Below are 26,065 nucleotides of genomic sequence, written 5' to 3'. Positions count from 1 at the left end.
CTGGCTTGGCCCCCAGGTCCCCTGCTCTGTGGCACAGCAGCCGGGCGCCTGCGCTGACTTTGCCCAGAGAAAACTGTGAGCAAGAACATGCGGCAAATATTTATAGTCAACCGGAAAACACAGCCAGGGGCTCCTTCACTGGGCAGGACGCAGACAGCACACAGCTTGGCGGGCGGGGCGGCCCCGCGTTTTTGGCAATAAATAAAGCTTGGGAAACTCGAGAACTTGGCCATAGGTTCTGTCAGGTCCGAACACTGAGGAAGCGCGGGCTCTTCGCACGGCGAGGGGGTGGGGTGGACGGCACGCTCACATGCAGGGGCGGAGGGGCGGTTATTGCTCAGAGGGGCGCGGACTGCCGCGGGCACACGCCGCGGTGAGGTAAACGGCTTCGGGAGTTGGCGGCCCCGGTCACCCGGGCCGGCGCGCTCGCTACCGACCCCCGGGGCCCGGCGATCCCGGCCCTGGCGGGCTCGGCGCATGCGCTCTGGTGCAGGCTCCCGCGCACGCGGACCCAGCGCACCTCGCGGACCTGCGGCCGGAGACGGGGCTTCGCACAAGCGCCTGGCGCAGCCGCCCGCCGCTAGCCCCGGGGACACCCGGCGTTCGCGTCCCGCTTCTGGGCGCCACCCTCGAGGCCGCTGTGGGGGGCTGGGCCCTGGGCGCCCTAAGCCGGGCTGTGGTCAGGGGACGTGGGCGCGGCGGTGGCCAGCACAGGGGCAGCGGGCTGCTCGAGGCGCGGCGCGAAGAGTCCGCCGTCGAGGCCGGCCACCAGCTTGCCCAGCAGCACTGGTGGGGGCGCGGCGCACAGGCCAGAGCCGGGACAGCCGCCGCCGGGCTCCTCCTCTATGGCCGGGATAGGGGCGCCCGCAGGCACAGCTGGGGGGTCTCCCGCGCGCCCTTCGGCCGGGCAGTCGACGCTGTCGCCGCGGCGCAGGGGCGCGCGGGGGGGTCGGGGGTCGGTGCCAGGGGTCGCGGCTCGCGCGCCGGGGTCGCTGTGCTGCCGGCCGCGCTGCCACTGCTTGCGCGCGTGCGGGTGGGCATGGGCGCGCGCGCGATGGCGCACGCCGGCGGGCAGCGCGTCGTCGAAGTGCGGGTCGTGGCGTAGAAACTCGTGGAAAAGCGCGTCTGTCTTCTCGTCGATGCTGTAGTCGCGGCGCGGCGCGCGGCGGGGCCAGGCGCGCGGGCTGCGGGGTCGCACAGGCATCTCGGCGGCGGCCTCGTCCGGGGCGCCCTCGAAGCTGCCGCCCACGGTGGGTGCGCGGCCCGCGCTCGTGAAGGAGGAGCGCTTCTCCGAGGCGCTGGGCGGCCCGTCCTCGCCGGCGCCGCGGCCCTCGATGCTGGCGTAGCCGCTGTCCATCTGCAGCAGCTTGCGCGGCCCGCCGGCCTCGCTGTCCGTGGGCCGGTGTGTGGGTGGTGGCGAGGGCGGCGGGAAGGCGGGAGCGGCGCCCCCGGAGCCGGAGCCCGAGCTGTCGCCGCTGCGCACCGAGTCATGGTCGTTGCCGCTGCCGCTGTGGTCGGAGGCGGCGGCCGCGTGCAGCTCCAGCGAGGCGCGCAGGCTCCAGATGTCACGGTAGATGGTCTGCGCCTGCTCGGGCCCCGAGTCCCGCTCGCCATCCGACTCCGTCTGCTGCTCAGGCCCCACGCCAGCGCCACATTCCGCGGGGGACTCGGGGCTCGCTCCTCCCGCGGCGCCAGCCTCCTCCGCCGCCTCTAGCCTGTAAGCCAGGCCGCGGCATTCAGAAGGCTGCACGCCCACAGCCCCATTCCAGCCGCACTGCCTCTGGGTTTGGGAGGGTGGGCGCATGTGGGGGTCCTCGGGGCTTGGCCAGGCTCAGCAGAAGAGTAACGTTTAACAGTGCTGCCTGTCTCCTCTGCAGGAGTACGTTGTGGATAAACCGTGGGCCCTCCCGACACCTGCCTTCCAACCAGGGAGTCTTTTACACCTGACCCTGCACGAGGGGTCTCTTCCCCAGAGACTGAGCGTGCTTCTCTCCCAGCTGCCTTCTTCCTGACATGTCAGTGCGGGAGGGGGCCGCCGGCATGGACTGGACCAGGTGGAGTCCAGCCTGGTCCCCACCCCTGGGTGACTCTGCATAAGGTGCTCCACCCCCTCATCTTGGGTCGATAAGGAACCGGGTGACTGAGACCTGATAGGAAAGGTTAACTACTCAGACCAGGAAATGCCCAAGTGTGGGGACGCTGCCCCTGCTCCTTGGATCCTGGCCCCCATCCTAGACTGGGGCCCGGAACCACAGGATTGTTGCCCTTGGCCTGGAGGAGGGGTGTGGCTGGCAGAAGGGGTCATGCAGACCTGAGGAGCAGGTGCAGGCGGGATGCAGCTGGGGGGCCATGGGCACAGACCCCGAGGCAGCGGAGTCTACCTGGAGGTGGCAGTGGGGGTGCGGCTGGGCAACACCCGCTGTGGCCCTCGGCCCCCTGTGAACTGTCTTGGGGCCCTGGGGCCATTGTCCAGGGTCCTGCCCACCCCTGTACTTTACCCAGTCTCCCCCAGCTTCCCGCCTCCGGTCCATGCTGGAGAGGTGGCCCCTGCCAGGCAGCCTCCAGGGGGGACGGTGACACCGGCGGGGACACGCCTGGCCTGTCCTCGGGGCAGGGAGAGTGCTCCCTGGGGCACCTAGGGGGTATGGGTGGGGTAGGGACCCGCAGGCCCGCCTCCAGCACCTCTATCTACTGAAAAATACCTGCCGAGAGCGGGGGACGGGCCGGTGGGGCTGGTCAGAAAGGGGCTGGGGGGCGGGAAGGCCACGGAGCCACCCGCGCTGGCAATGCACTGGATGAGGCCCGCGTCGGGGGCACCCGCCTCCTCCTGCTCCGTGCTCTCGCTGGCAGCCCGCTGGCGCTGGAAGTGGTGCCGCTTGGGAGAGCCTGTGCAGAGGGAGCCAGTTAGCCTGCCGGGCCCCAGCCTGGGCCAGGGGACTCGCACAGAGGGCAGAAGGGTCCCAGCAGCCCGGCCACATGGGTGTGCCAGAGCCAGGACTCGCACTGGACTCCTGGTGGCAGACCAAGCCCAGCTGAAGTGCAACAGCCAGCAAGGGTGGGTGCCGTGGGAGCCCGCGGGACGGGTGGTGCGCCTTCGCCCAGCTCCACCCCTGCCCATGGGCTCCTGGGGCCAGGGCCTTCCCTCATGGAGGCCTGGCAGGGGCCTGGTGGGAATGGGACGAGGGCGCAGTCATCCAGCAAACAGGTCCTGGGTACTCCTGCACCCGCGTTCACCTGTACTCGCGCTCTGCGATCAGGGGCCCTCCCCTCCCTGGCCAGGAGCTCAGAGGCCAGGGAGCCTCCCTCCCTCCCTGCGCCTGCTGGAGCCAGGCCCCCAACCAGGGGCTGAGCCCCACACCTGCACTGAACTTCCCTTCCTTCCCTGCCGCTGTGGCCCTCCGCCTCTCCACAGGGTAGCACGTGCCTCCAGGGCCTGGCCTGGTCCTGCTGAGCTACCCTGAGCAGGAATGGTGACAGCCGTTGGTGTCAGCCTCGCCGGCCCCTGTGCATGGCCCCACCTCGGGCTGAGTAAGGAAGCCCCATATCCAGGGCCCCACATGACCAGGATCTGCAGAACTGACGATCTGTCTGGGTGGGCATGCTTGACAAAATGCGCCCCTCCAACCTGTCCTCATGAATGAAGTTTTACTGGCACACAGCCACACCCATTCACACTCTGGCTACAGCTCCAATACTGCCAAAGCAGGCAGATGGTCTCACCCCGAAACAAAAGCTACCGCTGTCTGGTGCCTCACAGCAGGGCTCACCCAGGGCTGCTCCAGGCTGACAAACCCCTCGCTTCACCGGGGCATGGTGCAGCACCGGGCCTGGTCCAGCGAAGACTGTGGCAAGGTGCCGACTGGCAAATGGGTACCACTGGCCCCTCTGGGGCAGTGACCCCTTCCTGAGTGCCGAGTCTCCACGCTGTGGCTGTCCAGGGCCACTGCTCACCTCGTGTGTCCAGACTGGATGCTCGCTGGTTGGGCTCCATTTTCCACTTCTTGACCTTGAAGTAGGGGCTGGCCCCGTCCAGGCTGGCGTGGCGCCGCAGACGGGTGAAGAACTGCAGGACAGGGCCTGCCCCGGAGCCTGGGCCCGGCTCCCCGGGCCCTGCGGCAGCTGCTGGCCCTCCAGGCTTTGGGCTCCTGGCCCCCGCATCCAGCTTGAACGGGAAGAGGCATTCTCTCAGGCACAGACCCTCTCCCTGCCGCCCTGCCTGGGCCATGGGTCTGCTCATAGGGGCAGCTCCAGCCCTGCAGGCAGGCGCAGCAGCCCCCCTCCTCCCTGCCACCTACGTGGGGTGCAGAGCAGGAACAGGGAGTTCTCGGTGGGGGTCAGTGGTGGGAGCAAGGCTAAGCCCAGGGGCTGGGCCTCCCCCTGAGACCTGGCCCCACAGGCTCCCAGTGGCTCAGCCAGGTGCCGGTCAGCTCTGCGGTCCTCAGCACTGGACAGAGGGGTTCCCCGGGGTGTCTGGAGCTCTCGACCCCCGGCGTGGGCTGGGTCCTGACCTTGCCCTCTCCAGCTGCCCCTCTCCCTGTGTATCTGCAAGCGCACACCGGGATGAGATACTACGCGTGTACCCCACGCAGTGCGCCCCACTCCTCCTCCTGCCTCCCAGGACCAGGCAGAGCAGAGAGGCTGACCTCCGTCTCGGGGTGGGACAGGGAGGGAGGGTCCCTCACCGAGGTTCCTTCTCCAGAGGCGCTGGGTGCCGAGGGGCCGATCTCGAAGTCAGCAGGGCCTGCGGCCGAGTTGTAGGGGTCACCTGGCAGGGCGGAGCTGGGGCCCACGGAGCGGCCGGTGAGGGCCTTCCCCGGGGGCTGTGGGACAGAGCCGGGGGGGGGGAGGAAGCAGCAACAGGTCAAAGAGCACGGGTAGGTGAGGGGGGTGTGCTGGACTAGCCACCCGCAGTGTGCCCCGGCCAGGCCCCCTCCCCCTCCTGAGCTGAGGGCTGGCCTGCCAGGGGAGGGCACGGGGACCCCACCCCCTGCACTCTCACCTGGAATATAGCGAGGCTGGCCTTGGGGGTGGCCGCGGCATGTGGCGTGGTGACTGCACTGGCCTCCCCAGAGTCACACTCGTGGATGGTGACGATCTTGAGGGGTGGCAGGTGCAGATGGGTGAGGCGGGCATTCTTCAGGTGGTGGAAGTCCCCCTCAGTCAGGGTGTACCTGTGTCCGGCACACTTGCCCGTCACCAGCCAGCCACCCCTCGGCAGGGCTGGATCCCCAGGCTCACGCTTTGTTGCATTTCTGGCCTGTTGGCCACCCTATCCGTTCTGGGCACCAGTAGGGCAAGGATGGGTACCCGGCAGAGAGCAGCCCACCCACCCCAGGAGCCCAGTGTTGGGGCACAAGGCTCAGCCCTGAGCAACGACCCGCCTGTGCACGCCCCGCTCACCGGCGGCCCTTGTCCTGCGCTTTCCGGCTCTGCTCGAACAGGGCTGCCTCGTTGAAGGACACACGACGGCCCATGGAGCTGGTGGACAGGAAGCCCTCCGTCTCGGCATCCTGGCCCTCGGGGTCCTCCCCCCTGAAGTCGGGGTCTGCGAGGAGAGCCAAGAGAGGGTGGGCCCCAGGTGGGCCCTGCGAGGCACAGGGCTGCTGGTGGGCCGGGGCGGGGCGGGGTGGGCACTCGCTCAGCCGCACACACACTCACTCGCTCAGCCCGCGCCTGTGAGCACCTACGCGTGGGCTTTAAGGACACAGAGCTGAGTCGGAATCGAGCAGCGCCCGGTCTGGTGGGGGAGACAGACAGACACAGACGGTCAGGCAGCCCAAGGGGGCGGGGCAGCAGGCACAGGGGTGGTGCGGGCCAGGCCGGGGCCTCACCTTGCGCAGGGTGCGTGCCACTGTCCAGGTAGGTGGCGGCAGCCTTCTCTGCCTCCTCCGTGGCTCTGGGAAGGGAGAGCAGGAGAGCCAGGTGGGACCGAGGCCACGGCCTCAGCTCGCAGGAGCCTACCTGCTGGGACCCGCCCCCCGACCCCCCATCCTCCCAGGACCCTGGCCAGTCCCAGGAGCAGGCCCTGAGAACCTGCTGCCACACAGAGACACCCGAACGGCCGGGCACTTCTCATGTGCTCCCGGCCTCTCCACTGGAGAAGGCAGCGGGGTGGGGGTCCACGCACCTGTTGAGGCGCCGGTGGACCTCCCAGCAGCGCTTACACAGGAGCAGCACCCCTGAAAGCACCACGAGAGTGCCCCCCACGAGGAGCGACATGACCACCAGCCGCAGCACGTGGCTGTCCAGGATGCGGTCGGGCTCCGCCTGCGGGAGGCAGGGGCCGGGTGAGCCCACCCCACGTTCACACTCTGCCAGCCCCACCCAGCCAGACCCCTCGCCCGCGCCCACTCACTGTGGGGCGGCCGGTAGAGTTGTCCCACGTTGCGGTCAGGGCGATGGTGGCGGCGCTGGCGGCAGCCGTGGCGACGGTGGCGGCGGGCTGCATTGTGAGGCTAGAAGGAGGGGCCTGAAGCAGGGGAGGGCCTGCTCAGCTCTGGCGCCCCCGTCCCTTGCCCCATCCCGGCGGGGGCAGGAGCCCACAGGGCCGTGGCTCCCGGGGAGGTGGGGTGAACCCCGAGGCAGCCCCTCTCCGCTCAGATCATCCCCGCGTGCCCCATCTTCCAACCCGGGGAGGCGTGTGCTTGTCGACCGCTTCCTCGGCCGGTGGGGCCGGCCAGACAAGGTGGCACTAGGCCAGGGGCCCAGCCTGGGAAGAGCGGGGAAACTGAGGCCGTCCGCTCATGCCCGGGAGACCCCGGGGGCCCTGCCTGCCCATCAGGGGAGAGGGAAGGGCCGCCCCGGCCCCGGGAGACTGGCTCGGGGCAGCGGGACCCCGCGGTGGGGCGGGCCCGGGGGCTGAGCACGGGGACCGCCGGGTCACGATTCGGGAAGGTACAGGTCCCCCTCGGCTGCGCGCTGCTGGGAGAGAAGAGGCCAAAGAAGGCGCATCTGTTCCTGGCCCGGAAGAATCTAGTTCCCATGGCGACCGAGCGCGCAGGCCCGCGGGGGAGGCGAGTTGCCAGGCAGTCGGGGAAGGGGGCGCGGGGGAGGGCGGCCTCCCGCTGGGCGGCAAGATGGCTGCGCGCCCCGCCGGCCCGCCGGTGCCCGGCCTCCGCGGGCTGCGGTCGGGAGGGGCCCCGCGCTGCCGGGCCCGCGCACCTGCCCGCCCCTCGGCGCCGCTCGTCGGGGCGGGGAGGGCCGGGGGGCTGCGTTCCGAGGTCTCGGGAAGCCGAGCCTGCGGCCCGCGCGACCGGCAGGCGAACGGCGGTCCTGCCCGGGGGAGCGGGGAAGCCCGTGCCCAGGCCCCGGCGGAGCCGGCGCACACGGGCGGTGACCCGGCGCCCAGCGGGGGAGACCGAGGCCCGGAGGAGGGGAGGCTGCGGGGCGCGAGCCGGCGTCCTCGGCACCGCGGGCGGGGACGGGCCCGGGCCCCTCCGGGCCTCCGCGGGAAGGGGGCGCCTCGGTAGGTCGGGAATCAGTTCCGGCGGGAGGGGGAGGGGGCGCGGCGCAGGGACGATGACAGGCCAGGGAAGATGGCAGGACGCCGAGGGGGGCCGAGGGGGCTTCTTGGGGGCAGGCAGGGCCCAGGGCCGGGCGCGAAGGTTGGCCACCGCGCCCACCCGCGCGCCCCCCAGCGGCCCCGGGGACGGGGATGGCGAGCGAGGAGGCAGAGCCCGACTCGGGCACAGCGGCGCCGCAGGCTCAGTCTGGAGGCAGAGACGCCATCGCGCTCGGCGGTCTCGCGCGGGGAAACTGAGGCCGACGGAGACCGTGGGCGGGGGGGGTCCCTCTCCAGGCCGCCGAAGGGGGTGCACAGCCCCGTGGGCACGTCCCCACTTCCCCCGGTCCCTCCGGCCTCGCATCATCGCCGAGTAGGGCCGGCGGTCCCGAGACGGGGCGGCCCCGGTCCGCTCCCCCGCTGCCCCGTGCAGCCCGGGCCCGCCGTGCCTACCTCAGCGCCGGGGCGCGCGGCCCATGAGCGACGGCCGGGCGGCTGCGCGGCGCTCCCGGCTGGCTCCCGCGCCCGGTGGCCGCGGATCAGGCGGAGAATTTATGAATGGAGAGCGCTGCGCGCGGGGGAGGACAGAGGAGAGGAGGGGCACGCACGTGACCGCGTTGGCGGCGAGCCCGCTCCGACTCGCTCGGTGCCACCCGGTCCCTGCCGGTCGCCCCCGCTGCGTCCGCTGCCCGTCTGGCTCGCTGAGCGCCGGCCACCGCCTCCCTTTACCTTCCAGCGGGGGCGGGGGGCGGAGCCTGTCCTCCAGGCGCCCCCTCCCCATGCGGAGCCTCCTCTCCCGTGGCGGCGAAGTCTCCGCCCCCGGCCCCTGCGGCACTACTCCGGGCTCTTCCCGGGGGTCCCTAGGAACCGGGAACCAAGGAAGGGGTCTTGCGGTTCGCGACTCCCCCCCAGCCGGGGGTCCTGGGGTGCACTGACGACTCCTTCGTTTACCCCAACGTGGGGTCCCCCAGGGCGCACAGCCCAGGGGTTCAGACACATGTCTCCCCCCTTTCTTCCCTTATGCGCGGAGCACAATCAGTAGTCATCATGCTCTCTGCTTGCTGGGATGAGCAGATAATAGAACAAGCTGTGCCGAGTGCCACCAGGGCCTGCCCAGCACCAGGTGACACCAGGACAACCACGGCAGAACCCCCTCTTGTGAACCCCAAAACTGCTCCCCCTTCTCCCCAGACAATCGTGCTTCGCGCTTCTAGATGCTTAGGCCCTGGGTCCCATCCCAGCCTACCCGGCCCTGTGCGCAACACCCCACAACCAGGGTACCCCTTTATCCTCCAGCGAAAGTCCACACTGATGGGTCAACCTCAGGGCCTTTGCCCTTGAAGGAGCCTGGCCGGTCCTTCCCTTATTCAGCTGCACAATTCCCCCCCTGGCCTCCTTCAGTTCTTTCCTAAATGGTTGTCTCTATGAGTATCCTCTCTGTTGCCTTTGCTAATACAATAATTGCCCCTGCACACCCTCTCCTGGCACTACCCACGGTCCTGCCCATTGCTTACCGTTGCTTGCTCCTAGGGGCTCTTTCCTCACTGCTGCCCTTGCTATATGGTGAGCGCCCTAAGGGCAGGAATTCATTCACAGCTGGGTGTCTAGGCGCAGCCCGTGGCAGGCAACCTGGAGGGAAGGAGCTTGGATGAAGGAGTAGAGAGCGAGGGGCAAAGGGTGGATAAACACTCAGAAAGCTGGCTGAAGCAGAAACTGCATGTGCAAAGGGCCTGAGGTAAGGAAATGTGTTTGCAGATCAACGTGCTGGAAGGAGCAAGGGAATGATGGGGTCTCTCTGTATTTGAAGACACCTGTGATGATGCCAAGGGATGAGGCTGGAACCACCCAAGCCAGTGATGGTCTTAGGGTCTGAGAGGGTGGAGAGGCCTGGCTGATGGGCCCACCAGGGAGTTCCAAGATAATAGCCCCAGGTTTGGGGCCTAACAGGTGCTGCCTTTATCCATGGGCCACCCTGGGGTGTGCACTGGAGAGATCGTCCAATGGATGGGACAATTAAGTAGATCAGGCCTCCATACAGGGCCCGGGGCTCTGAAAGAGCCTGGCGCTGCGCATAGGACGCACCTCCTAGAAATTAAAGTAGGGCTTCCTTCTGTACCTGCACCCCTAGAACAGGATGCCCAGGGTGTTGGGACTGACACCAGGAGGGCCGCAACGGCGCTGGCCCTGGAGGGGGTGAGGGAGATGAGGGTCTGGGCGCCAGGCCGGGACCTCCCTCCTGTGACTTGGGGAGGCAGAGGCGCAGCCACGGCGCCTGCCCGGACTTGGCAGGGAGCTAGGGTGCACGTAGCCCCTGGGGTCTGCAAAAGCGCCTGCCCAGACTCGGCCCAGGTGTGACACCCCTTGCCCTGCGCCCTGCACCCGGAAAGGGCCCCGGCCCGGTCTAGCCCTGGCTCTGCGAGTTCCCTGACCCCAAACTGGAGGACTGTGGGTCGGTCCCAGCTGCCGACCTGCGTGAGCGCGGGGGCGGGTGCGGGGGCGTCATCGCAGCGAGCGTGGCTGTGCGGACCAGGAAGACGTCAGCGGAGCCTAAGTCGCACGCGCACGCGCACTTGCATCAGCAGCGCGCGGGGGCGCGGGCCGGGCGGTGCCACGGCAAACCCATCTCCGGGTGCAGGGTGCCCTCTTCTGGCCTCTGCGGGGATTGCAGCCGGGTCGTGACGGACCCCGCCACCTGGAAGGAGGCTCCGGGATGCCTGCACCCTCTGTAGTCGCAGCCTTCCCCATCCCATATCTCCACCCTGCCATCTTTAAAAAAACCTTTTTTGACTCGTGATACACTATACGATCTGCTTATTTTATTACGCTGAATGTCTTAAACGCCCCTCACCACACCCCAAACCAGATCAGGAATCTTGTTCCCCTGAAGTCTCTCCAGAGTCTGGCATTCAATGGACGTCCCCGAAATCTTATATCCAATTCGAGTGTTTGCTCCTCCACGTAGGCTGCCGGTCTTCCCCACCAACCCTCTCCCGGGTCAACTAACCTTCTGGCTGGAAGCTGGGGTCGAAAGGAAACTTCAACCCCCAGCATGCCGCGCGCCCGGGATGGCGGTGGGCGGGGCTACACCGACATTAACATCGCGCGGGGCCCGCCGGGAGTCGAAGTTCGCGCATGCGCCCTCGCACGTCCTCCTCCCAGACGTCGCCGCGCGCGTCCTCCTCGCCCTCCAGGCCGCTATCCTGGCCCGAGTCGGTCCGCCGCCGCCATGCTGCCCGCCGTCTTACTCCGCCGTCCCGGCCTGCGCCGCCTTGTGCGCCTGGCCCGCGCCTACGCCGAGGCCGCCGCCGCCGCCGCCGCCCCCTCTGCGGGCCCGGGGCAGATGTCCTTCACGTTCGCCTCACCCACGCAGGTTCGGACGCCGGTCGCGCTCGCGACCCCGCCGTGGTCGCCGGTCCCCGGTCCCCACTCGGACCCGCGCTCTGTGCCCTTCCCCCATGAGGTCCGGACGCAAGCCCCCCAACCTTGGGTCGCCGACCCCTGATCAGGACCACGCAATCGGAGTCCCCCGAGTCCTGGATCGCCGAACGCCATTCCTGATCCTTTTTCCATGTGTGGCCTGGAATTTGAGCCTCACCACCTCTCCACCTCCTGGGCCTTCCGCTAGGAACCCTCGTCCCAAGGGCTGGCCTTGCACCCCCACCCCCAATTCTGTGTTCCGGATCCCCGGACACCTATCCTTATGTGACCTTCCTGGGTTGGAGCACTGTGTTCTTAAAGCAGGTCCTGGTGAAGCGCCCCCGGTTGGGTCGATTTTGTTCTTGCGCAAAGAAGGCAGCAAGGCCTGCCTGAGGACCCCCGCCAGCTCTCTGTCCCTCCTGCCCCGACCAGTGTCGTTACTGGGGAGACCGCGTCCCAGGCAGCCTGGCACTGGCCTGCAATGACTCCGTTTCCTGTGTGTCTTTTTCAGGTGTTCTTCAATGGCGCCAACGTGCGGCAGGTGGACGTGCCCACACAGACGGGAGCCTTTGGCATCCTAGCAGCGCATGTACCCACTCTGCAGGTCCTCCGGCCCGGGCTGGTGGTCGTGCATGCTGAAGACGGCACCACCTCCAAGTACTTTGGTGAGTGGCGTGTGAGGCCAGAAGGATGCACAGGGTCTGTGCAGCAGGTCAGTGCTTCCTCCGTCAACATGGCGGGGAAAGCAAAGCATGCAGAGTGCCCATGCGGATACTGAGAACACAGTGGGGAGCTGGCGAGACGCAGCCTGTGCCCCCCACACTGGGAGCCAGCTGTGGTGAGGGAGTGCATGGTTTCTGGGGCCACGGATGCCAGGAAGAGAAATGACACCTGTGGGGAGAAGGTCGGCCTAAAAGAGGAAGGGTGCCTCTGGGAGAAGAAAGTGATTTTAAAAAGAACTTGATCAACACTCTGGGTTCAAACCCGTGCAGTTGGACACAGGTCCTCTTCACCCCTGACCTCAACTCAGTGGTGGGCTGGTGGGTGTGCAGAGGGGACTCTGTCCCAGTGTCCAGCCCCCGAGCAGGTGCCCTTGGCCCCTGGCCCCAGGTGCGCATCCTGGTCTCCTGGCCTTTGTTCTCTCCAGATGCCCATCTCTGGGTGACTCCCGGCTGGAGCTGGGCACAGAAGTCTCACACGCCCTCTTCCCACAGTGAGCAGCGGCTCAGTCACAGTGAACGCTGATTCCTCCGTGCAGTTACTCGCTGAAGAGGCGGTGACGCTGGACATGCTGGACCTGGGGGTGAGTGACCCAGGGAAGCTGAGGCACCAAGAGGCAAAAGCAGTCCAAGAGCTCTGGGGTTACAAGAGGGCATACTCCCTTGGTGGAGGGGCAGACACGAGGCTAGGGTCCCTGCTGGCCCTCACCTGCCACCCCATCCCCTGTAGGCAGCCAAGATGAACTTGGAGAAGGCGCAGTCGGAGCTGTCGGGGGCAGCAGATGAGGCCTCAAGGGCTGAAATCCAAATCCGAATTGAGGCCAGTGAGGCCCTGGTGAAAGCTCTTGAGTAGGCGGTGCGTGGCCCTCGCCAGCTGGGAATCTGAGGCCGAGCTGGGCCGGGGATGTCCCGAGAGGCTGACCCAGCTCCCCTGGGCCCAGTCTGACCGGGCAGTGGGACCCTGAGCGGTTCTTACCTGCGGGGAGCTGTTCTTGCCCAGGGGGCAGCATGGTACCAGCTTCTGCAGCGCACCAGCTGGACCCTGCACAGCCCCCAGAGAGGAGGAGCCCCTGGCCTTGGTGGCTGGGGGGTGATCTCAGAGGCCTTGCCCCGGCCTTGGGGGTCTGCCATCCTAGGGGCCTCTCTTCCCACCTCCCTTGGTTCTCCCAAGCTGACCTGCCACCCCTTTGCCCCTGCAGAGCTTGCCACAGAGACTTCTGTCTGCTCCCAGTGCCTCCATGGGACGCACTCCCATTAAACACTGGAGACCCGACTCGTGTGCTGGTTTTGTTTCCCACTCAGGGCAGTGGGTTCGGGACCCTGCCTGGTCTCTTGTCCTCCCTGTGAGCCAGGGGTGTAAAATGCCAGTCCCGCCTCTGGAGTGTGGAGGCTGTGGCCTGAGTAGTGTTTTTAGGTCTGCAGTAAACTGGGGAGTGGGGGCGTGCAGGGGCACAGCTAGCAAAGGTGCTGGGCAGGGTGCTGGCTTCCACCCCAAGAGAGCAGGGTTGGCACAGGTTTTGGGCCAGGCTGTGGAAGGCAGGCAGGGGCGTGGCAGCCATTCCTGGGTCGGGCCTGGGCTTTCGGTCAGACACCTGGGGCTCTGCCAGGTTTGAGGCTGTGACATCCGCCCTGTGAGCCTGAGGCCCTGCCCTAGCCCTCTGGGAAGAGGCGGGTCCTGCCTGCTCCCACGGAGGCCCCGCCCTGTACTTACCCAGCTGGCACCTCTGTGAAACCCAGGCCCCTGGGCTGGCGGCAGATGGGGTGGGGTGGGGTGGCTGGGTGGGGGCAGCCTGGTGCACAGCTGTTGTGGGGCCCCACCTCCATTCTGCCGCTGTGGGGGTGGCCTGCGCCCTGGCTCTAAGTGTCAGGCAGGGGTCTCTTGGTCCCCCACCAGCCCAAGGCCTGAGCAGGGCTGGCGGGATTCCAGGGGGGTGAGTGTGCTGAGAGCCCGGGCCTTCTCGTGTGTCACTGACAGCCATGAGGTGACAGGGAGGCCACCCCCAGGCGTGTCAGCACAGATAGGCTGTGCACATGTGTCACTGTCCTGTGCGAGTGACTGTCCTGTGGCTGCATTCAAGGTTTAGTCTGGTGAGAGAGATGCATAGGGGGCCTTCAGGCAGCTTGCAACTCGGGGGGGGTGTCTGCTGGGGTCCCCTACTTGGGCTGCTGGTCATAGGCAGCCACCCTCACTAACCCCAGAAACCCCCAGCCCAGAGAAGGTCTTGCTGGGCCCTACATGCTGCCCTACCCCTCATTGTCCAGCTCAGGGCCCAGATCTAGGGTTCCTGGCAGGCCCTGGGTGCTGTAAATAAGAGCAAGGACATGATCGGGCTTGGCAGGGGCTCAAACCGGCAGAGACCACCACCGTGCTGCTGGGCCAGTGCCCCCCCACCATGCCAGGGTTCCTGCCCCACCCTGCAGCCGACAGGCCCAGCGTTGGACATAGCCAGGACCTTGCACGGTGCAGGGCCCCTGTGGGAGGAGTGAGTTTGGGGGCGCCTGCACCTGATTTGGCCCCAAGGGAACTGCTGCATTGGCTAGGTCTTGTCCTTGAGCTGGAGGTGCCTGGGTTGGGGGCAACTCACAAGGCCAGGAAGCAGGAGGGGTGGTGATGCCTTTGTCCTAACAAGCCACCCTAAACCGAGAAGCATGGGAAAGGGGGTTGACTTACCACATTTATTACGTCGGGCTTCTAGAATCAGACCAGGCCATCCCTGAGTGTGGAAAACCTGGGTCCCCCCATCCCAGGGACTCAGGGGAGCATGGCCTCACACCTGCCTGTCACACAGCCCTGCCTGCCCTCAGCACAGACCTCGATGGTGCGCTGTCCCTTCTGGGAGCAGAGCCTGCATGGCCCACAAGCCCCTCTGGGGCACCAATTGTGGCCCCGCAGCTTGTCCCCGTGACCTGATTTGCGAGCCTCATTTGTGCTGTCTGATCCCATTTCCAGAAGCAACAGCTGCCTATCCGACCAACTCCTATGCATCCCTCAGCCCCAGCCCCTCCCTCTGGCCCAGCCCTGACCCTGTAGGCCTGGGAGCGTCAGGGTGCGCCTCTGTCGGGTGGGGGGGTGGGGAGGTGGAGACTGCGGGAACATTGGGTGAGAGCAGAATGGAGACCTGGAAAGGAGAACGACCTGGGAGGGGCGCCCAGGGCGAGGGTGGGGGTGGAGGTGGTCAGGCCAGATAAAAGGAGAAACCAGATAAGTGGGCAGGAATGGGGGAGTGGGGCCTGGGGTCCCTTCTCCTCAGGGCAGCAGGAGAGTAGGACTGAGGGCCCCACCCCCAACCAGCATCATCCTCAGAAAGCCCCCTAACCCGGGGCACCCTCCGCAGAGATGCGGGACAGCACAACTCGTTCCTGCTGCTGGCATGGGCTCGGTCTCCTGTCTGTGAAATGAGTAGTGTGGGCATGCCCATTCCCAATATGGTCACCAGCCTGTGGGCACAGTCTGCCAGAGGACAACGTGGTGGGGCCTGGATGAGGACTCCACACCCCTGGCCCCAAGCGAGACTTGTTGGGTTCTCATGTCACCCAGGCCCGGGAAAAACAGGCTGCGGAAGGCTGAATGTGACCTTCATGGCGCCGCGCGGTGGCTGCCTGCACAAGGCAGGCCTGGTGCAGGTTAGTCGCCCCACAAATGCCCTCTGAGGTCACTGTTAAGGGATGAAGGAGGTCAGGCTGTCCGGGCAGCTGCTGGGCACCCCGACAACAGGCAGATGACTTGGGTCTGTTTTCCTGGACCACAGCTGCTGACACAGGCCCCTTCCCGCCCCCCGCCGCGGGCGCCCCCAGGCGGAAGCACCCGGCCTGGGGCAGCAGCAAAAGGGGTGGAACAGGGAGCGCGGCGGTACCTCCCAAATGTCATCCTGGGAGCCCGACTAAGGGTCGCTCAAGCCTGTGCGGTGGAACGTGATCCCAGGGTCAGCGACATTTAAGGAGGATCTCCTTCATTTACGGGCCGAGGCTTAGGGGGCAGGTGGCCCAGGCCCCACGGCGCCCGAGGGCCCTGGCCGACAGGCAGGGGCGGGGGCCCGTGTGCGTCACCATCCGCCCGGCACCCCCCCGCCCCCTGCCCGCCCAAACTCCACCCCAAGGGAAGGCGGTGCGGATAAAGGCTCCGGGCCGCCCGCTCGGCCCCAGACCAGCCGCTGCCACCGTGCCCTCCGTCTGTATGTGGGTAGTGTCGGAACTGAGGGGATTGAGGACTGACTGCGCCTGGTGAGTGGGGGGCGGGACCTCGCGGGCCGAGGAGGGATCCCAACCCTAGGCTCCTAAAGGGTGTGCAGTTTTCTTTGTTCCTGGGGCAGGCAGGGTTCGAGGTTTCTCCAGCCCCGGAAAGCCCCCCGGGTCGTGGGATTGGAGGGGCTTGGCGCAGCCAGCACAACCCTGGTAGGACATCAGCCCGCCCCCCGGGCACTCCCCCTCCCTGCAGTGACCTTGAATTAGTGTTCCGGCCTGTTTCCTCAGGCGTGCGGCCCCAGTCCCCTGACTCAGAGGTTTCAGACCCCTAGCGAGGCTCCCCGGACGCCCGCAGCCGCGCCGGCTTCCCCCGGCCCGGGTCAGCCGCGGAGCCTCCCCGGGACTCTCGGCGACGCCCCCGGAAGGAGCCGGCAGGGGGCGCGCCGGCGCTGCTGACTCACCGCAGACCGGAGAGGCGCGCGGGCGCAGCCGGGGACGCCGCGTCACGTCACGGCTCAGGCGGGCGCGACTTGGGAAGCGGGCCGGGCCCGCTGGACGGGGGTGGAAAGCGAGGTGGCACCGGCGAGGGGGAGGAGGGGCCCTCCAGACACCGGCCACGTCGCCAGGGTGCAGGCCCCGCCTGCAGCCCCACCTCTTGGCGGTATTAAACCCGCGGGTGGATGGCGCCCGCCCGCCAAACCTCCCTAGAGCAGCCCCTCGGGGCCTGCCACTAGACGTGGGGATCGCCTGGCACTTCCGCTTGCGGCGGCTTCTCGGATGGGCGCAGGGGGCGGCCCCACGGCTTCCAGCCTCTCACGGCGCGGGGACAGCGCCTGCCCTAGGCCGCGCAGCCCGGGGCGAGCCCGCATCCTTCGGCCGTCCGCCTTTGTTGCGGGCGCCCGGCATATGAATGGTCTCCGGCGCCTGAGGGCGTGGGCGGAGGCGGGCTTCAGCGGCGCCAGCCCCGCCCGCGCCGCGCTCCCATTGGCCGCCGGGCCAGGGGAGGGGTGAGGGGCTGGGCAGCAGCGGCCACGTGGGTCAGCGCCGCGGCGAGTCCCATTGGCGGATCCGCGCGGCCGACTGGGCGTTAGACGCTCGCCGATTGGCCGGTGCGGAGCCGGCGGAGTAAGTAGTGAATGGGAGGGGGCGGAAGCTCCGCCCCTCGGAACGTTGATACATTATAACTTTTTTTTCGTGTTACTTTCACCCCCAGATCTTCCGAGCGGCGGCGGTGGTTGTGGCTGTTGCTAAGGGAGGGGACGCACCGGTAAGGGCGGCCAGAGCAGCAGACTGCACCGAGAGTGGCCACCTGAGCGGTGCCCCCTCCAGGACCCTCCTCCGCTCCTGCCGTGTCCTATTCGTCGCCCGCAGCCCTTGAAAGGAGCCGGAGTGCAGTCCCCACCCCCGGAAGGCGCCCCGACGAGCCTACGCGACCCCGGAGCGCCACTCGGATTTTTTATTTCTGATTTACTTTCCGCTCCTGGGACTTTATCCAAGGGGACACGCGCCGTCCCCCGCCCCCAGAGACCCCGAGGATCCCGTTAGGAGAGCCCCCGCCTTGACCGGAGGCGCGGCGAGGATTGGCGGCGCCCCTCGGACCCCAGCCCCCCAGCGCGGGCCGGGGATGGAGCCGCAGCCCGGTGGCGCCCGGAGCTGCCGGCGCGGGGCCCCCGGCGGCGCCTGCGAGCTGGGCCCAGCGGCCGAGGCGGCACCCATGAGCCTAGCCATCCACAGCACGACGGGCACCCGCTACGAGCTGTCCGTGCCCCCCGACGAGACGGTAGAAGGGCTGCGCAAGCGGCTGTCTCAGCGCCTCAAAGTGCCCAAGGAGCGCCTGGCGCTGCTCCACAAAGACACGTAGGTATCGCGTGCCGCCCCCGGCCTCCAGGCTCCGCGCCCCCTCGGGCCCCGGCCCCCGGGCGGGAACAAAGAGCGCGCCGCACGGGGAGGGAAGGGGGCGGCCAGACGGGGGGCGGGGGCGCGCCGCGCGCTCTCGGGCGCCCTCTGCTCGGCCTTGCCTGCCTCGACCCCCTCCCCCTCCCGGGGTCGCCGCACAAAGGCGGTTGTGGGGGTGCCCCCGGCCAGACTCAGGCAGCCCCTTATCGGGGGGGTGGAAGTCCCGGCGCGGCGCGGGGTCCCGGGGCGGGGGTAGAGGCCGGACGCCTCCGCCTCCGCCTGCGAGCCCGCCGGCTTCCGCATCTGCTCTCCCCTACTAGCGACTCTGCCCTGCTTTGTTCTCGCCATCGAGCACCCCCGCAGCCTCCCCCTCCCCCCTGCTATTTAAATCGCCTCCAGGCTGGGGAGCTCTCCCCCCGCGGGCCTCCTGGGACACGCAGTGTCCATCCCCAGCGGAGGGGCCCCGGTGGGGGAGGGGCGGAAGGGGGAGGGTCTCCTTTGTCTGAGCGGCGGCGGTGGCGGCCTGCGCCTGGCAGGGAGGAAGGAGGGGGAGCCCGGCCCCGCAAAGCGCCTAAAGGCTAAGCCCTCTGGTGCCCACAAAGACGATCTTAGAACCCGATTGGGTAACTTGAAAACGGACTGGCCCTGGTGGCAGCGAGGGTAGCTAAGGCTGCACTGGGGCTGGGATGATGGAAAAGTGCCTTGACGGAGAGGTGCAGAAGGGCTACCCCAATTCAGAGTTGGAATTCCTGGGCAGAACAGGTCTGAAATGCCAGCATGGGGCCTCTCAGGGCCAGACCGTGCACCCCCGACATCCAGGGCCTTGGATCTGGAGGCCAGGAAGGGGTGGGGGTGGGAAGCACTCCTGTTTCTCCCCCAGGAGCACAGCCCTTCCCCCCAGGCCTCCGCTTCCGCGTCCCTGCTTGTCTCTGAGTAGCCTCACCCTCTTCCTTCCTCCCCCAGCCGGCTCAGTTCGGGGAAGCTGCAGGAGTTCGGAGTGGGGGACGGCAGCAAGCTGACGCTGGTACCCACCGTGGAGGCGGGCCTCATGGTAAATGGCTGGGGCAGTGTGCCCCAGAGGCCCCCACACAAGCAGGCAGCCCTTCCCGTGTGAGCTGGGCACCCCCCCCCCACCCCCCCACTTATCTGGGCCCGACCTTGCCGGGGCAGCGCACACTGAAGCGCCTCCTTTCTCCTTGTAGTCTCAGGCCTCCAGGCCGGAGCAGTCTGTGATGCAAGCCCTCGAGAGCTTGACGGAGACGCAGGTAAGACCCGCGCCGGCCCCTCCTGGTCCACGGGGGGTGGCAGCCCCAGGCCCCTGCACCCTGGACAGCCCTGGGGTTGTTCGTGCTCCCAGGAGGCCTGTGGGGAGGGGAGGGGACGCGCCGCCCCGCCCTCGTGCCAGCTTGGCCTGGTCACCGGCTTCCTCTTCCTGTACCGCTCACCACCTGACCTTGAGGGCCTCCTCTCCCACGGTGGCCGCCGTGGGGGAGGGGGCCGAGCTTTCACAAGGCTGCCTGGGGTGACCTTGGCCCTTACTCCCACACCGGGGGCCTGTGTCCTCGGCTCCATACACCCCGCCTGCAGGCTCCCCTTCTGCAGCCACTTCTTTCAGTGGTTCCCCTAGAGCGACCTTTCTTAAATTTCTGCTGGGGAGTAGGGGGGAGAGGGAGGGGCCCGCTCTGGTGACACTGCTTCCGCCTTCAGGGACCCTATTGTGAGGGGTGGGGAGTCACCCCTCGCCTTCTTCCCTCTGGCCTTTGTTCTCTGCCCCATAGGGGGAGGGGGGCCAGCATCGGGGCCAGCGTGGCCTAGACAGGATGTTAGGAAAATATTTAGTAACCGGCTGGGAGGGAGGCCTGAACTGGCCCACACCCCGGTTCCCGGTTTTGTTGCAGTCCTTTTTTTTTCTGTTTGTTTTTTGTTTTTTGTTTCTCCTCCATTCCTCGTTTATCTGGTGGCGGGGCCCTCCTTCTAGGAGGGTGACACAGGCCTCAGCTATCCGCCTGCTGTCAGGGTGGGGGAAGCAGGCTGCCGCCCGCCCCGGCGAGGAGGTGGGCAGGTTCCCGGCCTCCCTGGTTGGGCCGGCCGCAGGAAACCTGCTCAGCGGCTTCCCTTCCTCCTGCCCCGAGGCCCTCGCCCCCTCCCCGGCATGTAGCATCCTGCCCTGGCCAGCCGGCCAGCTAGTGGTGGCCAGGAGGAGTAGGGGGCTGTACATGATCTCCTGGGCAGATGTGAACTGAGCTCCCTGTTCTCAGGGGGCGGGCAGGGGGCTGCAGTTGGCAGGGGGCCCCAGGGTGTGTTTGGTTCACATCCTCAGCAGCGTGCCTGCGTCAGGAGGGAGATGGGATGCGTTGGGTGGGGTAACTGCTTTCAGGGCTGCTTGCCTGCCTGGCACCGAGTCATGCCTGCTCATTTGCCCTTCCCAGGGAGGAAGTTACAGGGAGGTGGGGGGGTGGCAGGATACCCCAGCTGCTCTTGGGAAGCCATTCCAGGCCCTTCTGCAAGGAGTGTCTCTGGGACTGGGGTGGGGGGGGCATGCAGACTGGGCTTTGGGGTGGGGGGGGCCACACACTGCCCACCTCCCTCGCCTGCCCCCATGGCCCCCAGCAGGGAAGGTTACGCCAGCACTGCCAGCGGAGAGCTGGGAGGCGGTGGTTCTGAGTCATCCCGGCCTTGTGTCACTTCTCAGAAACCTCCGCCCCCCCCCCCCATCCTGGCCCCTGGGGAGAGCTCTGTGCTGGCCATGCCCCAGAGGAGGTGCCCGTGCAGACGGGGGTCAGATGCACCCCTTCGCCCACTGCGGAAGGGAGCCAGAATGAGGGCTCACGTTTGCGTGGGCTGCACTGAGGCCCCAGGGGACCCAAGCCCCAGGGAGCCTTTCGGGGCCCACTCCAGCAGCCGTGAAGCCTCCCCCCTCAGCCTTGCCCCACCCAGGACAGATAAATATTTATCTTGAGAAAGCAAAGGTTAGGAGGAAGAATTTGTCCAGGAATTCCGCCCACTCCCTGCCTGGGTGGCTTAACTGGGAGGGGGCCATCCCAGGCCCCTCTCCCATATCTGCAGGCAGAGGATTTGGGGGCTGAGAGGGTAGGTGAAAGGACTGAGGTGAGCGGTCTAGGGCAGTGACCGCTGGCTGGGCCCCACCCCCTTTGGCCTCAGTTTACCTTGGAAAGAACCAAGCTGGCAAGGGAGGGCCAGGCCCCCATCTGACCCGCCTCTGTCCCCCACAGCCCCCAGCGGCGCCCGGGCCGGGCCGGGCTGGCGGAGGCGGCTTCCGGAAATACCGATTCATTTTATTTAAGCGTCCGTGGCACCGACAGGGACCCCAGAGCCCAGAGAGGGGCGGCGAGAGGCCCCAGGTCACGCAGCGCGGGGGGCCGGGCTGGGCCGGGCTGGGGGTACCACGGGCCAGGGCTGCGGGGCTGACAGGCTGCTCTCTGCAGGTCAGTGACTTCTTGTCGGGCCGCTCGCCGCTGACCCTGGCGCTGCGTGTGGGTGACCACATGATGTTCGTCCAGCTGCAGCTTGCTGCCCAGCATGCCCCACTGCAGCACCGCCATGTGCTGGCCGCTGCTGCCGCCGCTGCCCGCGGGAACCCCAGTGTGACTAGCCCCGTGTCCTCACCCTGCCGGCCAGTGTCCAGCACTGCCCGCGTCCCCCCGGTGCCCACCAGCCCTGCCCCTGCATCTCCTCCACCTGTCACAGCCGGCTGCTTCCGGTCCCACTCGGCCTCCACTGCCTGCCCCGAGGTGAGTCTGGGGAAGCCTTATTCTTGGTGTGGGCCATCGGGGTGTTGGGGGGAGGGGCCGAGCCCAACCATGTCCCTCGTTTCGAGGGACCACCCCAGACCCTGACTCCCAAGGAAGCTGAGCTGTTCTTAACATCCAAGCTGACATGCACCCCCCCCCCGCCCCGCACTCCCCCGCCAGCAGATGGACTGTTCTCCCCCTGCCGGTGCTGGAGCCAGCCCCTCGTCCGCCCCCGGGGGCAGTTCCACCTCCCGCTCCCGCAAACCCGGTGCCGTCATCGAGAGCTTCGTGAACCATGCCCCAGGGGTCTTCTCAGGGACCTTCTCTGGTACGTCAGGGCACCTTCAGGCATCCACACCAGGATGGCGTGCACACATGCCGGAGGGAGGGACGCAGAGCACGCTCTCATTAGTCCTGCCTGGGATTTCCATGCACACGTGACCCACAGGAGGCCATGTGTCCGCACTCGTGGGAGCAAGTTGTCCTGTCACTCCCACCCTGGGACCCCATCTCCGCACATGGGACCCACTGCACTTCTGAGGTCACATGTCCACTGATCATGCTCACCAATGCCCCTCTGCCTCCACAGGCACGCTGCACCCCAACTGCCAGGACAGCAGCGGGCGGCCTCGGCGGGACATCGGCACCATCCTGCAGATCCTCAACGACCTCCTGAGTGCCACGCGGCACTACCAGGGCATGCCCCCGTCCCTGACCCAGCTGCGCTGCCACGCTCAGTGCGCACCTGCCTCACCTGCCCCGGACCTCGCCCCTAAAACTACCTCCTGCGAGAAGCTGGCAGCTGCAGCGCCGGCCGCCCTGAGCCAGGCCCGCATATGCAAGCCCCTGGGTGAGTGTCCACCGGGCCCCGCCTGTCCTCAGCTCCTCAAGGCTTCTCTGTGCCTGCTCCAAGCAGCTGACCTGCCAGGGCGCTGGGGGGGTGCTGCCAGCTGCCGCTCATCCTCCCGACAAGAGCCTGGAGAGAAGGGAGCATGTGTGCTGAGGGCACAAAGTGTCCTTGTGCCCTCCCGAGGGGGGGGTCCATCCCCACTTCCTCTTGTCCCCCCCTTGGGCACCTTCTCCGGATGGCATGTGGAACCTCTGTGAATGGCCCACTCAGGCTGAGGAGGGAGCCGGGGCTTCCTGTCCTATAGGAAGGCAATCTGTGTTCCTTAGCAGCCCCATCATTCCCGACAAATTCAGAGTCCTGCAGAATGAGGGTGCTTCTCTGCCACGTGGGGTCCCCCAGCCCCGCGCACGAAGGGGAAACCGAGGCATAAGCCGGCGTACCTCTCCTTGGTCACAGGAATAGCCCAGGGTCAGGCTCCCGTTACTTTATGCAACGGTGGTCCTCATCTCGTGGTCTGCTGGGTGGTAGTCAGGAGAACAATTTTCAATGAATCTGCAACCCCCAGGGATCCATGGAGGGTCCAGTAGACCTTCCTGACTGGCACCCTTGCCAGAGCAGGTGTCCAGCAAGAACTGGGTTGGGTCTAGCACAGCATTTGTACAGGGGGTGGTCCTCGAGTTTGAGGGAAGCACTTCTCCATGGAGGGGCATCTGTGCTCATGGTCACCGCCTCCTTTGCAGGGGACCGTCTGCGGCAGACGGAAAACCGTGCCACCCGCTGCAAGGTGGAGCGCCTGCAGCTACTGCTCCAGCAGAAACGGCTCCGCAGAAAGGCCCGGCGCGATGCCCGTGGTCCCTACCACTGGCCACCCAGCCGCAAGGCCGGCCGCAGCGACAGCAGCAGTGCTGGGGGAGGCAGCAGCCCCAGCGAGGCCGCCGGCTTGGGCCTCGACTTCGAGGACTCCGTCTGGAAGCCAGAAGTCAACCCCGACCTCAAATCTGAGTTTGTGGTGGCCTAGGAACCGTGTCCCTTGCCCACCCCAGGGTGGCCAGTCTGCCACCCGTTGTGGAGGGCAAGCAGGTGGTCATCGCCAGGGGAGGCCCCCTCATGTCCAGCATCCTTAGGTTGTCTTTTTTTTATTATTTTGATTCTTAACATGGTTTCCCAAGCCCTCCATCCTCGCCTGTACTGGGTCCTCCCCACCCACCTTCCCAAGCTCCAAATATGTAGCAGTCAGTCTGTCCAGATGGCTGAGAGCGGAGACCAGGAAGCCGCCCCCACCCCCTTCCGCTCGCCGGCCTCCCCCACCCTCTGCAGGTTCAAGTAAAAAATGTCCGATGCCTCATTATGCACTTTACAGACAGGGCAGGGCGGGGGCGCACAGATGACACCCACTGCAGACCCTGGCCTCCACCCTGGCAGGGTCCCTGGGCTCCAGACTGCCACCCCAGGGCCACAGGTGCACCGCAAGGAGGGACTTTCTCTTCCACATCTGTACTTTTTCTCTTCTTGCTCTCTTTTTTTTCCAATTTCCTTTTTTCCGGAAAAGAAAAGAAAAGCCGTTTCAGGGGAGAGGCTGGCCAGAGCCTGCCTCGGGGTTTGGGTAGGGGTGGGGTACCCCTTCCGGGAAGGGAAGGGGTGGGCGAACACAGGGCTGCCGCCAGCCTTAACACGCTCCCACAGGCTCCTTCAACACCCCCCTCCCGCTGCACCCCTTCTCTTTCTGAGCTTGCGGTATTTATAGATTTAATTTTTCTGACTGAGCCAATAGTGGTTGGGAATCTTGAAAATGGGGAGAATAATGGCTGGGGGTGGGGGCAGAAGAGACGCCCTCAGCCCTCCTTACTGGGCCAGGCTGAGGGTTCAGCCTCTGGACTGTCGGGTCCCTCAGCCCCTGGGGGGGGAGGGGAGGGGAAAGGGGTGCTGAGCTGTGAATCCCCCCGACGGGCAGGGGCGACGCTGTAGCATTAACCCCCGGGGGGGGGGTTCGCTGCTGGTCTACTTTGGACCCTCCCCACTCATGCCCATGCCCCAAGGGGGCCCCCCACCTTGCTGGGGCCATTTCAGTGGGGGTGGAGTGTTTTACTGCTTTTTTTTCCATCACTTATTTTTTACTGATAATGGAGATGTTGGGGCCCTGCCTTTGCCCACCTGTTAGTCTCGTCCCGGCCCCACCTTTCTGTCCTGCGACACCCCTACCCTGCCTGTCTCCCTGCCTTTGTCCTCATAGTGAACCCGAGATCTTCACCTACTCCAACCCCCCCCATCCATTAATGTGTTTAAAGTTAATGGTTTCAGATGTGAACATCATGTGTTAACTGTAGCTCTGTAAACTTTTGTGGGGGGGTGGGCAGGGAGGGGTCAAGGATATGTTTTGTTTTGTTTTTTTCCAAAAAAAAAAGAAAAAGGGGACGGGTTTGTTTTTGAAGAACTGTCTTGGTTACCTATTTAAATGTGTGTTTTGTTTTTTTAACAATTTTTAAATAACGCCTGTGCCTCTGGCGGGTCTGAGGGTGGAGGCCCCAGGCAGGAGCCAGCTCACCCCCTCTGCCCTCACCAGGGCCCCCCCAAGAAAGCATTACCCACCCTTGGAGGGTTGGGCGGTGGGGTGTCACGGCACCTTGCGTGAGTTTCCTGTATGAAAACATCAAATTGGAAAAGAAAAATTACAACACCGTGATTTCAAGTAATAAACAGAAAATGAACCGGCTGGATGTTCCATCAGCTCGCCTGGTGGGGGCGGTCTTGACCATTATGGAGGGTCTCCAAGCGTGTCGGTGGTTTTAACCTACCGGGGCGTGATTGAGGGGTCCTTGTCTCCAAGGGTGGGTGGGATGCTGGGGTCTCCCAACACTCAGGTCCCAGGGTTCCTTCTGCTGGAGCAGTTCACACGCGCCCTACCTGGCTGCGGTGAGGGTGGGCAGGAAGTCCTCCGCGCCCGGGGGTGGTGAGGGGCCGGCCACTTTCCCGTACCCAGAGCCGGAAGCCTTGAAGGGTGTGGCGAGTCCTGCCGCTTGCTGTGTGCCCTAGGTGGGGTGCCTGGCTGTGAGTCTGACCCGCAGGACTCAGTCTTCAGGGAGACCTTGACTGCACTCCCTGGACCTTGGTGTCCCCAGCCAGAGACAGGGAGGTGGCTACGGTGGTGCCCGCCTTCCGGGCCATCCGCGGAGGCACCACCGGGGTCAGCTTCAATGATTCCCTAGGGCCTGGGCTGGCGGTGAATGCCTCCCGCTTGGCTTGACCAGCACCAGGTGAACTCTTGGCCTTCTCTGGCCTTGTTCCCATATCCCTGACAGTCATGCGTCCAGCCTCCAGGCCTTTGCCTGGGATGTGCCCTGCCCAGGAACAACACCCCTCTCCAGCTGCCCCTGCTCTGCCAGGGAACTTCCTCAGTCTGTATATCCCACCTCTGCCTTCCTTGGGCTCCCCCAGGATCTGGCCAGGTGCAAATTCTCTGTGGGGTCCCCATCTTCATCCACTCGGGGGCTGGGCAGAAACAGGACCATCATGTTAATACTCAGGTCATTCTACATGTATTTCCTCACTTATGCCCTGCCACCTAAGGGTTAGAATTAATACTCCCATTTCATAGATGTAAAAAAACGAGGTTAAAGAAACATTATTTGCCCCGGAGGATTTGGGATGTTTGTTAAATGAAAGACTATCACCCCTGGCCCAGATTTCTGATGGCCCAAGCCCCTGCCTGCCCTTCCAAGCTCAGGGACCCCAGGGGGAAGAGAAACAGGTC

General features: G+C 66.2%; 3 protein-coding genes across 16 annotated transcripts; 2 read left to right on the top strand and 1 right to left on the bottom strand.

Moving 5' to 3' along the window:
* Nucleotides 1-86: 86 nt before the first annotated feature.
* CBARP (CACN subunit beta associated regulatory protein) lies at nt 87-18,891 on the bottom strand. 10 transcript variants are annotated; one of them, XM_037018054.2, is made up of 13 exons: nt 9,016-10,674; nt 8,231-8,361; nt 7,955-8,069; nt 6,356-6,469; nt 6,128-6,267; nt 5,832-5,896; nt 5,401-5,545; nt 5,000-5,171; nt 4,683-4,820; nt 3,952-4,162; nt 2,703-2,886; nt 1,944-2,147; nt 87-1,715 (listed from the first exon to the last, which is right to left on the bottom strand). In XM_037018054.2, the coding sequence occupies exons 4-13, from the start codon at nt 6,446-6,448 to the stop codon at nt 665-667; spliced, it is 2,403 nt and encodes an 800-aa protein (XP_036873949.2). In that variant the 5' UTR covers nt 6,449-6,469; nt 7,955-8,069; nt 8,231-8,361; nt 9,016-10,674; the 3' UTR covers nt 87-664. The 10 variants fall into 10 exon arrangements, with proteins under 10 accessions (XP_036873949.2, XP_073076787.1, XP_073076788.1 ...); XM_073220686.1 differs by having other exon boundaries at nt 7,955-8,361; nt 9,016-9,130; nt 9,970-10,674; XM_073220687.1 differs by having other exon boundaries at nt 6,356-6,921; nt 7,955-8,361.
* ATP5F1D (ATP synthase F1 subunit delta) lies at nt 10,642-12,910 on the top strand. The gene is made up of 4 exons (XM_037018056.2): nt 10,642-10,871; nt 11,430-11,583; nt 12,133-12,221; nt 12,368-12,910. Exons 1-4 carry the CDS (start codon nt 10,728-10,730, stop codon nt 12,488-12,490), a joined length of 510 nt encoding a protein of 169 aa, XP_036873951.1. The 5' UTR covers nt 10,642-10,727; the 3' UTR covers nt 12,491-12,910.
* Nucleotides 15,721-25,026, top strand: MIDN (midnolin). 5 transcript variants are annotated; one of them, XM_037018050.2, is made up of 9 exons: nt 15,721-15,858; nt 17,033-17,676; nt 18,679-18,766; nt 18,918-18,980; nt 20,949-21,077; nt 21,162-21,467; nt 21,651-21,795; nt 22,057-22,317; nt 23,058-25,026. In XM_037018050.2, exons 2-9 carry the CDS (start codon nt 17,444-17,446, stop codon nt 23,333-23,335), a joined length of 1,503 nt encoding a protein of 500 aa, XP_036873945.1. In that variant the 5' UTR covers nt 15,721-15,858; nt 17,033-17,443; the 3' UTR covers nt 23,336-25,026. The 5 variants fall into 5 exon arrangements, with proteins under 5 accessions (XP_036873945.1, XP_036873943.1, XP_036873947.1 ...); XM_037018048.2 differs by having other exon boundaries at nt 21,648-21,795; XM_037018049.2 differs by lacking the exon at nt 15,721-15,858 and adding an exon at nt 16,926-16,944 and having other exon boundaries at nt 21,648-21,795.
* Nucleotides 25,027-26,065: the final 1,039 nt, after the last annotated feature.

This window comes from Manis javanica, chromosome 13 (genome assembly GCF_040802235.1).
Source record: "Manis javanica isolate MJ-LG chromosome 13, MJ_LKY, whole genome shotgun sequence".
Lineage (NCBI taxonomy): Eukaryota > Metazoa > Chordata > Mammalia > Pholidota > Manidae > Manis > Manis javanica.
This window is presented reverse-complemented; position numbering and strand designations above follow the sequence as displayed.